The following is a 12211-nucleotide window of genomic DNA, read 5'->3' on the forward strand; positions in this document are numbered from 1 at the left end:
ACTTTGCTTTTCTTTCTCTCCGCCGTTTTCTTGGGGTGTGTGTTTTTAATTTTATTTTTTTTTTTCCATCTTTCCTCCTTTTCCGGCCAAGCCATCTGCTCGGTGGGTTTATTTCGGCCAGAAAACATTCATGAGTCAGGCGTTTCCCACTTCTGCTTGTGTTACGCAGCGTAACGTGCCAGGCTCGGTTCCCCCCATGCCCCGGGGTCAGCGGGGCGGGAGCGCCTCATCCCTCCTCCGCTTCCTGACACCCAGGCCATGCGACCGTGGCCACTTCCCTGGGCAAGCGCTGCCGGCGGGCTGGCTCGCCTGTTCCCATTCCCATTCCATTCCCAGAGCCCTTCCTCCTCTGGGCTGGCTGGCCGGGCTGGCCCCGGGAATGAAATCCGTAACCTTAATTTTCTAGTAAACAAACCCTGCTGACGGCCCGGGTTGCTCTTGAGCAACCGCCGGTCACAAGCCGGAGCAGATGGTACAGGCAGTGCGGGCGTTCGGGAACAGGGCGAGGAAAACACGGCCCCTTTTCCAGCCCCTCGCCTCCCTGGGAAAACACCCGGATCCTGGCTGTGGCCGAGGCTGGGGAGGAGGTCGGGCTGGCAGGGCACTCCGAGCTGGCTGTAAACACCGGCTGGAAGGATGACTTCGGAAATCCCTGGGCTGGCTGTTGCACGGATGTTTGGAAAGCCAGCCCGGCGTTACGGGGCTGCTGCTGGCAGGGCTGGCACCACAAACACCTGCCCCTGGGTGCTGCTGGGGTGGGATGCTTGGCCCTCCCATCCCAAGGGAATCATCCCCCAGCACAGAAAAGCCCCTGAGGAGTGGGGAGGGCAAGGGGGGACAGGCTGCTCCGAGCTTTCCGTGTTTCACGTAGCTTGGTGTTTCCTTTTAGGCTCCAACCCAAATTCCAGGGGTGTTTTCCATTGATATCAGGTGGTAACTGGAGTTGGTCCTCACTGAGAGAAAGCAGCATATCCATATGTGCTGCCCCTTTCTCTGGCTGGGGAGCTTCCCACAGCCCTCAGCCCACCCCAAAAACTTGTTTCCCACCTTGTGGCCAAGAGCCCAGCGAGGAGGGACACTGGGATAGAGATACACATTTTGGGGATGTGATGCTGGGCATGTCTTGAGACAGGTTTGGGAGCCTCCAGACCTGGTGTCCCTGTGCTGAGGACCTGCTGTGTGTGGTGGGACCAAGGTTTTCATCCCGCCACGGGAATGCACAGTTCAGCTTTCCTGGAAAGCCTGGAAAGTCCCCACAGCAACAGGGCTGCATCATCCCCACCCTGGAGAAAATTCCCTGGTTGGGTTTGGGTGTTTCAGCCCCATTTACTGCCCAAAAGTGTTAACGTGAGCTCATTCGTGGGCTGCTCCAATGTCCTGACCAGCCAGAGGCACTGGGGTGGCTGGAGGGGGTTCCCCCACTCTGCTGTTCTGCCAGAGACCCCTGACCATGCATGGAAAAGCTGTGGAAATGCATCCAGGAGGACGAGTTATTTAATATGGGTGCAGAGATGGGGATTGATATTAATTGCTGTAATTGCTGTGGTTTCCTGGGGTGTCTGAGGGCAGGGGGGGCACCTCACTTTAGCCATACATGATGTATGTTAGGAGCACTGTTATGTTTCCAATAGCCACAAGAGATCCCAGTGCTGGCTGTGTCCCACTGTGGAGGCCCCAAGGAGATGTCCTCTGGGGGGAAACACCAAAAGTTTAGGTGGGGAGCAGGAGAGATTGAGGATGTGCCAGCAGAACGGGCAGCAGGGTCAGAAACTAGGACTAGCCCTTGTGGCACCAGCACCGCAGCATCCATGCCCTGTGTGTCCCTGTGGGGGCATCAGCATTGCTTGGGAGCGTGGATCAGCCTGTCGGATCAGGGAGTGACTCCTGGAGAGGCTGGGCTGGGCTGGGGACCGGCACAGGGGCTCAGAGGAGTGCGGGGTGGCCGTGCCTCTCTTGGCTGTGCCCGGAGGAAATGGCTTTGGGCGAGCGCCGTTGCCATGTGCACGCTGAAAGGCGCAGGACAAAGGCTGCTCCTGGGAAGTTTGCTCGGTGAATCGCGTTGGGATTTTCTGTTTGCCCCATTCCCAGCCCCTTCCCCCGCCTCAGCTGCCTGGGGCACTTTGGGCTGCAGCCAAGGCAGAGGGAGGCTCTCCAACACACTTCCACCCGTTTAGATGCTCAGTCCTTGCGTTTTGGTGCTCAGCACCCCCATCCCTGTGTGCAGCACTCCAGGTGGAGGAAGGGACTGGGCAGCTTCCCCGTGCCATGCAGAGCATCTCAAACCCAAGGGCAGAGCAAGGGTGCTTTGGGTGCTGTCAGGGAAACGATGGATCAGGTTCATTAGCTGACAGGAGGGTTATTAGCAGGATGGTATTTTTAATGAGGCAGGTTTCCAGCAGGCGGGGGGAGGGGGGGCTGTCAGAGCTGTACCTCGCTGAGGGCAGCAGTCCCTGGAACAAATTCCTACATTTCCTGCCTGCTCCATTTTCTCACCTGACATCAAAAGTGGATGGAAACGCGACGGCTCCGGCAGCAGCTGCATTTCTCATCACTTGCTGGAGAAACACAAAGCAGTGCCAAACTGAGCCCCTTTTCCCCCCCCCCTTCCCTATTTCTTTGAAAAACTCCTGTAACTCTTCTCCCTCCCCTGACCCAGATTCTCTCCAGCAAAATCACCCTCCTTTTGGGGCAATTTACACCCCTGAACGGTTCCTTTGCCAGGGAAACTCTGGGGTCAGGAGGTTTCCCATCTCAGCAGGGTGCTGAGCGCTGCCCTGTTCTCTTGCAGGCGGGAGCTCAGCAAAGCAAACGACCTGGGAAGGAGGGCACCGTGTGCCAGCAGTGGTGTACTGGCCTGGCCACGTCCCTGCCAAGCGCACGAGCCGTGCTCTGCTCAGGTAAGAGCCCGTCGGGAGCGGGGCAGCCCCTCCACCCCCTTTGGGAGGATCCACCATCCCCAGGTCACCACCTGGGTTTTGGCAGCAGCAGCTGCCTGCACTAGTTATTCCGTGCCTCGTGCCAGACTGTACTTTTGTCCTCTCCCAAGACTTAATGCTTCAGCAAAGAGGAGTTTGAAAGGGCTTTTTGTGAGGCTGGTGGGTTGGCGTGAGCGGCCACCGGGCTCCGTGTGCCTCCTGGCCGCGGTGGCCGAGGGCCTCCCGATAATTAAAAGATGACGATGTTCTCTCTCCCCACCAAGGAGCAGGCTCAGGCTTTGTGGTTTGTGAATGGCTTTATGTGGAGGAGGGTGCGGTTGTGGGAAAGGCTGGCCGGGGAGATGGCGCTGGCAATCCCTGCAGGATGCGGCCGGGGAGCAGAGGGGAAGGGCTGCTGCCCCCAGGCCTCGGCTCCCCGGGGAGGGTGGCATGGGGGGGGTCCTTATTGCAGCAATACTGCACCTCTGCAGGCAGCAACTGCACCCCTCCATGTGGGACTTGTGCCTCTCCTTGAATCCCTCCTTTTCCAGCAGTTGTGGTGGGATGCCCCATCTCCTCTCATCCCTGGAGCACAGCGTGGTGGAGGTCGGGGCGGTGGGGCCAGGGTGTGGCTGGGCATTGGGAAAGAACACCCCAGCTGCTGGAAGCAGGTCCTGGCTGGTGGGCCCTGGGGAGGTGTTGGGTGTTTCTAAAGTCCTTGAGATAAGCTGGAGCCACTCACTCCTTACATGGCCCGAGGGCAGCTCTGGGAGCTGGATTTTTGCAGGCACTGGAAGGTTTGAGCCATAAGCTGAGTCATGGGTGTCTGGCAGAGGGGATGGGGTGCACGTAGCACCCCATGGATTCACCTCCAAACCCTTCCCCTCCACGGAACATGGGGCAGGGCTGCCAACTCCTGCCTGCTCAGGCAACTAGGGCAGCACCTGCAGGGTCAGTGCCTGTCCCCATCCCCCTGTCCCACCAGCCTCCCTTCCAGCCCTGCCTCCAAGCCCTGGAATTCTCGAGCCCAGGTTATCTCCTCATAGACCTTATCTCCTGCATTGTGGACCTTATCTCCTGCATTTCCCAGCTCTGGTCTGGCAGGTGGGACAGCTGGAAATCCAGCAGAGGCAGGGGCTGTGCTGCACTGCTTGGAAAGTGACTCTGCAGCTCCCCAGGAGTCAGAGCACAGCCAGGATCCCCCCAGCACAGCCTGGCATTGCCAAGGGGCCGTGCCCAACTGTGTGGGATGAGGCACTCCCTCTTCAGGAGGCAGCACAGAGCCAGCATGGGGGACACGAGCAATGGGTCAAGCTCAGGAAGGTTTCACCCCTGGTCCCAGCCATGGCCTGAGCTCATGGACAGGGAAGGTGGAGGGACGTGGAGGGATGTGGAGGGCAGGAGTTGCTTGGTGCTCACAGTGTGTCAGGACAGGTGGCTTTTCTCTGCACTGAGTCACCCTTGGGGACATCCCCCAAAGATCAGCATGTGCAATAGAGAAGCTGAAATTCCCCCAGTTGATGGGGAAGACCAAAAAGCTGGGGAGGGGATGAAACCTGTGTGCAGGTGTGGCTGGGAGCCCTCTGCACACTCAGAGGGACCTCTGCCTGGTGGGATCCCCAGGAAGAGCCGGGGCTGGGCAGGGGCAGGCGTTATCCATCCACATGAGCCTCCTCTGCCCCTGGGGTTATGGAAACACTGACAGCCTTTGCCACCTGGGCAAAGAGCCTGCCAGGACTGGGCAGGACCTCTTGGCTCCACGTCCTCCCCGGAGCAGGGAGCAGGGAGGTGAGTGAGGTGAGTGTGCCCAGGGGCTGGGGAAGCTGGAGCCAGCAGGGCAGTGCTGATGCACCACCACAGACCTGCACCTGCACGCTGGTTTCTGCAGAAAAACTGCTTTGTCGGCTTTTCTTAATTACGTTTAATTGTCAGAGCCACCCGCTGTGCCTCTGCCCTTCCCTGCCCCAGCCCAAAGTAGGGCACAGAAGAAGTAGGTCAGGAGGGTGGTGAAGAAGCAGATTGCACCATCCTGGCTGTGCCAGCGGCGTGGGGCTGGGCGGGCTGGGCGAGCTGGCAGAGTGCAAGGAGAGCTGGTTCAGCTGCCTGCAGCTGCCTGCACCCCCTCATCTCTGGGCAGGGCAGCCTTCTCTGCCACATTGTGCCCAGGATGCTGGGATGCTCATCACCGTGGCAGGGCAGTGCTCCCAGCACGTCCTGCCCGGGATGTTGGGATGTCCATCACCCCGCACAGCTCTGCCCTGTGGGGCACAGGCAGGGAGCTGCTGATGCCTGGGCCATTTTCCCCGGTGTTCAGGCAGCAGCAGGGTGCTGGGGTGACTTTATTTGTTAAACCTCTCTTGGCCAGGACAGGGGTTGGCAGAGTGGCTTTCACTTTCCCTTATGCACGGCTTCCCCAGCTTGGCTTCTGGGATGTGCCTGCTAGTGGGGCCTTTGCTTTGATGCCAAGTTTGACCAAAATCTGACTTTTTCGTGCCTTTTTCTTTGAGTTACATTTACCTATGACTGGGGGGATCTTCAACTGCTTCTGTCCTCAGTCACATTGTCCTTTGACCCCTCATGAGGTGACGATTTTCAGAGGTCCTATCAGCTGTGCTGGGGCTGCTTGGTCCAGCCCTGGAAGCATCCACATGCACCGTGCTGGGGGCCAGATCCTGAGTGTGCTGAGCACCCACGGGACCCGGGGCACACTGCCCAGGTGAGCTGCCATTCTGGGGGGACCTGGTGTGACCCCGGGGAGGTGCTGCAGGGATGCAGAGGGGAGCCAGGATTTCTTTGGGCGCCTCCCGGCTCCGTGAGCAGCAGTGTTTGTTCTTATTTGTTCTCTCCGTCTCTTAGCAGCTAAATTAAAACTTGTTGAATGGGAGAACCGGGGGCTGTTAAGCCCAGGGCTCTTTTCTCTCCACTTGGCTGCCATCAGCTCTGGACAGGAGACACACAGTGACAGATCATAGTGGGGGTAGGACTACCATGGCAGGACTGTGGTGCTCTCCTGGTACCCCCAGGTTGGGGACCTGGTGCTTTCTCCTCCTCCAGGAATTTCCTTGCCCAAACTGACCCCCCTGGAGCTGCCAGCACAGGGGTTTTGTAGCCAGAGGGGTGTGAGTTGAGTCCCCATCACCACTCAGCACTGCCAGCTCCTCAGCTCCTGTGTCACAGCCCTGTCCCCAGGAAGGGCAGGGCTGAGATGTGTCACTTGGCCACTCTGATGTCCTGCTGTCCCCTGGGGCCATGGGACACCCTGCTTCGGCTGGTTCCCTTTAGAGGTGTGGGATCACCCCGTGACTGTGTCTGTGAGAGGGAGGGGTGTGCTCCTGGTGATGGGGGGGACGGACACTCGTGTCCTGTAGGATGAGGGAGGTGAGGGTCGGACGTGGGAGCTGCGAGCAGGATGTCCCCATCCCACTGGAGTCGAGTCCGGTCCCCACTGGGAGGAGGGGGACCGAGGAGGGGGAGTCTGTGCCCAGGCTGTGAAGGGCTGGCAGCAGGGCCAGGTGATCCCTTCCCACTCCAGCAACGATGGTGCTCGACCTCCACACGGCAGGGATGTGCTGGAAGGTGGGGAATTGCCACAGCCAGGCTCTGCTTTGAGCCACAGGCAGCAGGGGGGGAGGCAGCGACTGTCCCTCTGTGCATCCCCACGGAGCCAGGGGGACTGTGAGTCGCCTTCCCCGTGTCCCCCCACACCGGGGGAGCCCCGAGTGATTGTGTCTGAGGCCCTGCAGGCGCGGGGGGCTGTCGGTGGGAGCGCCGTCGGGGTCGGGTGGGATTTGCGGAGCAGCCCCGCGCTCCTGTTCCATCCTGGCTCTCCCGCTCGCGCTGCTCCGCGCAAAAGCCAAGACCGCGTTTTCCTGGGGCGACGGGATGTGCTGTCACTGGCGTGAAAACTCCCTGTGCTTGCAGTTTCTCCGCAGGGTGACCCGCTGCCTTGCCCCGTGCCCGGGGGGCTCAGGAGGGGCTGCCCCGCCGTGCCCCTGTCCCTGCCCCGCGGGCGCGGGGGGAGGCACATCCTGGCTGAACCCGCAGCGCCTGGCGAGCAGCCGGCTGGGGGTGGGAGACACGTGAAGCTGGGGCTTGCCAGGGCCTGAGCCGCCGCTGGAAGCCGGGTTTAACCTTTTCAGTTGTTGGATGTGCTGGGAAGCAACTGCCCCCCCACAAGGCGCTTTCGAGGGGTGGCAGGGCACAGGTTGGGCTGGGAGGGACCCTCCAGGGATTCTTGCTCCTTGCACTGATGGCAGCCACCTCTTTCCCCAGCACCCTGGACATCTTCCCCACGCTGGTGGCCCTGGCTGGGGCGGCACTGCCCCCGAACAGGCGCTTTGATGGCTTGGATGTGTCCCCAGTTCTCTTCGGGTGGTCGGATGAGGGGCACAAGGTAAGGCAGAGCCACTCCCCCAGTGACACCCCACCCCTCTCAGCAGATCCCTGAGCTAAACCAGGTAAGTAGGGAGTGGAAAAAGGCTCAAAGCTGGTGATGTGTGGACTCACAGGACCATCACCCCCTGACCTGGAGGAGGAGGAGGAGGGCAGCTGGAGTTGACTGGGTGCTGCACCAGGCTGGGCTTGGGATATCAGGGTAAAAGGGCTTTGGGTTAATGAAGACTGTTTTGTGTCTCACTCACAAATCTGGGATTATGTATAGAAATGCCTGTGTCTGCAGTGTGGCACCTTCCTGTGTGCCACAGGGCTGTGCCCCCATCCCAGGGACACCATCCTGGGGACACTCAGGCCTGTGGCAGCCTGTGGTGCTCTGCATGGTGTGTCTGCTTCCCAATCACAAAAGGTGCATCAGTGTGGGGAAGAGAAAATCCTGGGGGCTCAAACCTAGTTGTATCCCTTTATTTATCATGCCAGGTGAAGATGTAAGGAAGCCCTCCTTCTCCCAGCTCCGTGGCTGGGGAAGGTGCCCGTTGTTACCATGTTCCATCGGGGCAACCCACCCCGTATCCCACAGCTCTGTCCATACAACCAGCTACTGCCAGCTCCTCTAAGCCCAAAAAACACAGTTTTCAGGACAAGCAGGATGGCCACACGTTTGTCTCAGAGTTCCACGAGATTTTTGCAGAACCAAAAGATAAGGAAAGAAAAAAAAAAAGCGGCTTTAATAGCAGTCCCATGGATAAATCCTGATTTTGCTTTTAAAGTCCACCCTCCTGCGAGCACCGTGAGCCAGCTCCCAGCGGGATCTTGGATTTGCTTTCTGTGTCCATCAGGGGTTTGGTATTTGCTTTGTATTTATGGAACCCTCTGCTGAACTGGGAGATGAAGCAGGGAAGCGGATGGGATGTGGCCAAAGTGCTCTGCTGTGTTCCTTGGGATTAACCCTCCTCTGCACATGCAGTGCTGGGAGGGGGGGACCAGTGATTTGCTGGGAGTGGTGGGTTTACTGGGAATGATGGTTTGCTGGGAGTGGTGGGTTTACTGGGAATGATGGTTTGCTGGGAGTGGTGGGTTTACTGGGAATGATGGTTTGCTGGCAGCAATGGTTTGCTGGAAGTGATGGTTTACTGGGAGCAATAGTTTGCTGGGAGCGATGGCATGCTGAGAGTGAGGGTTTACTGGGAATGATGGTTTGCTGGGAGCAGTGGTTTGCTGAGAGTGATGGTTTGTTGGGAATGATGGTTTGCTGGGAGCAATGGTTTGCTGGGAGCAGTGGTTTGCTGGGTGTCAGGGCTGAATGGGAGAGGGATGCACAACTGCACCGGGTTCAGGCAATGGGTTTTCTAGGGAGAAAAGGCTTCCCAACCCCCCTTTTCTAGTTTTTTATTTATTATAATAACAAAATCACAGCTTAATGGAAGAGTTCCAGACCTGGGAATGTTTCTTGAAAGGGCTCAATCGAAACAAGCTCCTTAATTATGCAGCAAATTATAACAGATTTCCTTAGTGAGGGGTTTTAAGAGGTTTAGGAATGTGGTTGTTGGTAAGAAGGGAAGTTTGAGTGCCCCGACACAGGGCTGGCAGTATCCCAGCTGTGCTGCTAAAGGTGTAGGCAAAGCTTTAAAGCTGGAGGCAGATTAATTGGTTCAGTTCCCATTTTTGGCTTCACGGGGCCTTGAATATTTGCTGATTCCTGCTTTGGAGCTGTTTTATCCTGACCAGGGAGTGTCAGCAGAAGGGGACTCTGCTGCAGAGGTTCCTCCTTGCAGCAGCTCACACTGCACCACCTCTTCCACTTTACACCCTTCTATTTTTTTCCCCTAAAACATAAATATTAAACCAAGTTGCAAAAGGTGATTTTTTTTTTTTTAAATTTCCCTTGCAGTGGAGGGCAATAAAGGAAACTGAGAGCATTTGGAAATCACCCCCTACCCTGAACCCTGGCAATTCTTGGATGAGGTACCAGCTGGGCCCTGAAGATAGTGGCCATATCCAGACCAGGCAGCACAGGATGGACATCTCTGGGTGCCCGGGGGGCTGGAATGCTCCGTGCTGGGCAGTGTGGGATGGACATCTGGGTGCTCTGTGCCGGGCACCTGCTAAGGCATTGCCACGCTCATCAGCTGTGAGTGCTGTTACTAAACTTGGCACCACAGCTGCCTACAACTCCAGCAGATGTTTCTAATTTTTTAGCACAGTGGAAATTTCTTGAATCACTTTTAAACTCGAATCCCAGGGAGGAAACCTCAAGTGACTCATCCCTCAGTGAAGCCGTTGGCTCCGCGGCAGATCTGATCTGAGCAGAGGAGCCGCTGGACCGTCCAGCTCACTTGTCTCCTCGCTCCCGTGTGCCAGAGCAGCTGTCCTCTGTGGATCAAGTGTCCTAAATACTGGGGGGGGGGAGAGATTCGACCCACCCTTCTCTCCTTCCCTTCCTTCTCAGCCCTTTCCCTGTGCTGTTGTCAGGGAAGGGAGCCCTCGCACAGCGGGGTGAGTCAGCGGCGGAGACGGACACGGGATGATGTTCCAGCACCTCACCTTCCCGTGTGGCCTCTGCATGAGCTCACCCTCAGCTCGGGGCTGGCTCCTGGCTCCAGGCAGGGATTTGGCTCCCTTGGAGCACCCACGGAGTGGGTGACACACAGCACCCAGCTCCCAAATATTACACAGGCATTCAGTGGTAGGACAAGGGGGAATGGTTTTACGTGAAAAGAGGGGAGATTTAGGTTAGACGTTAGGAAGGAATTCTTCCCTGGGAGGGTGGGGAGGCCCTGGCACAGGTTGCCCAGAGAAGCTGTGGCTGCTCCATCTCTGGAAATGTCCAAGGCCAGGTTGGATGGGGCTTGGGGCAATCTGGGCTAGTGGAAGGTGTCCCTGCCCAAGGCAGGAGGTTGGAACTAGATGGTCTTTAAGGTCCCTTCCAACCCCAACTATGATCCTATGATATTCTGTCCTGCTCTGCTGAAAGCCTCTGCACCTTTGTGATCACTTTCTTGGCAGAATTGGTCTGGGGAGGTAAATTCAGAGGATCCTGCAGAACCAGGAAGGCAAAGGGAGATGTTGGAGTTTCCTTGGGTTCTTCTGTCACCATCCCACCCTTCAGCAATCAAAACTCTGTTGGTTGCTCAGTCCAGGGGCTGAATGGTGGCTGTAAATGGGTGCACAGGTGGAGCAGGTTTTCCCTGCCATGTTCTGACAGGCACTTTTTTGTCCTTCCTTCAGGTTCTGCTCCACCCCAACAGTGGAGCAGCTGGGAAGGTTGGTGAGATCGAGGCACTGAGGCTGGCTCAGTACAAGGCCTTTTACACCACAGGTACCGTGTCCCTTCCAGAGATCCTAAAGTCTGGGAAAAAAACTTCTGGAATTCTTGGATCCCTACAGATACAGGTGGAAACCAACTCAGGTTAATTCAAGCAAGAGCCAACCCAGCTCTGCAGCCCGGGGTTGTTGGCCCCAGAAACACTCTTGGACTAAGAGCTGGGACAGGGCGGGCCTGGGCTGTGAGGAACACAAAGGTGATCCCTGGGCAGCCCATAACTCCAGGGTTTTTCCCTCATTTCCTCCCTAGGAGGGGCGATGGCCTGCGATGGGAGCACAGGGCCAGCTGAGCATCACCAACCACCCCTCATCTTCAACCTGGACCGCGACATCCAGGAGCAGGAGCCTTTGGATGTGGCATCCAGGGAGTACCAGGCAGTGCTGCCCGTGATCAGCAGGGCTTACAGCCAAGCTCTGGAGGACATTGCAGCCGACAACGTCTCGGTTGCGGATTATTCCAAGGATCCAGCCGTGATTCCCTGCTGCAACGCGCAGCACGTGGCCTGCCGGTGCCACGGGGCTCACACGGCCACGCTGGACCTTCCCACGGAGGGAAGAACAACACGGCTTTGTCTCTAAAGCAAATAATTGCTCAGGCTGCTCCTTTCCCCAGTGTGGTGTCTGTGAATGGGATGTGCTGGCTCCAGGCTGGAGGTTGGCCACGGATGGAGGCTGGGTCACCTTTGCTCTGTGTAGGAAGCAGGGAGGTGAGTTGGTTGTGGCTCTGGGGCAGCACACAGAGGGTCCCCTTTGCTGCAGAGCAGGGCACTGCAGTACCTTGCTGGGTCTGGGCATGTGGGAAGGCTTTTTGTAGGGCTCTTTAGCTGGGAAAGAGCCAGGTCTTGGATTACAACTACCTTCTGTGAGAGCTGGCTTTGGGAGAGAATTCCTCTGGGAAATATGCTTGGCCTTCCCTCTAAAATGGGAGTTACAGGAGTTCCCCGTGGGAGTACAGGGCACGGGAGGACGGGGCCTCTGAGCAAACATCCCTTCTGGTGCTGAGAACCTGGAAGCCTGTGGCTGCAGAGAGAAAATTCCCGGCTGGCACGAGGTGAGTGCTCTCGGAAATGGAGCAGCTGCCCCCCCAGCTGCCTGGTGAGGTTTGTTAGTGGGGCCACGGTAAGACCCAACTTTCTGTGGAAGGAAAGGGGTCCTGGGCTGTCCCTGAGAGCTGCTCTCTGTGTGGGCAGGATGCTCAGCTTGTCCTGCACAGCAGAGCTCAGGGACTGTGCTGTGACACACACCCGAGTCCCAGTGTTTGGGAAAGGCTTTTTCTGGGAAGGTGTGGGGGAAGAGGCAATGCCAGGGGCACAGGTGGGGTGAAAGAGTTTATAGGGCCATTTCTGGGCAGGTGCAAAGGCCTGGGGAGATGCAAAGGCAGAAACAAAGGTGCAACTGAAACTTAAGAAACCACTGGGATTTCTCAGCAGCTGAGTGAGGGTTTTCTGAAACAATTTTGGATTCTGATTTACACACCCAGATCCTTTTTTGGCCAAGCCTAAGTGAACTTGTGCAGACTTGGCCAGGTGGGTCAGGTCCTATGAGAGCAGCTATCCTCCCCCCAGCTCCCAAACCCACTC

At 57.5% G+C, this 12211-nt stretch overlaps 1 protein-coding gene across 3 annotated transcripts in view; it reads left to right on the forward strand.

The window, feature by feature from the left end:
• Positions 1 to 11238, forward strand: part of ARSG (arylsulfatase G) — a 25388-nt gene extending 14150 nt beyond the window's left edge. For all 3 annotated transcript variants that reach the window (XM_064676117.1, XM_064676119.1, XM_064676118.1), the window contains exons 9-12: positions 2789 to 2897; positions 7188 to 7308; positions 10536 to 10626; positions 10882 to 11238. In XM_064676117.1, coding sequence (XP_064532187.1) covers positions 2789 to 2897; positions 7188 to 7308; positions 10536 to 10626; positions 10882 to 11210 — 650 coding nt within the window. In that variant the 3' untranslated portion in view covers positions 11211 to 11238. The remainder of the gene's footprint in view (positions 1 to 2788; positions 2898 to 7187; positions 7309 to 10535; positions 10627 to 10881) is intronic.
• The last annotated feature ends 973 nt before the right edge of the window (positions 11239 to 12211 follow it).

Source organism: Pseudopipra pipra, chromosome 19 (genome assembly GCF_036250125.1).
Source record: "Pseudopipra pipra isolate bDixPip1 chromosome 19, bDixPip1.hap1, whole genome shotgun sequence".
In the NCBI taxonomy this organism is placed as follows: Eukaryota; Metazoa; Chordata; class Aves; order Passeriformes; family Pipridae; genus Pseudopipra; species Pseudopipra pipra.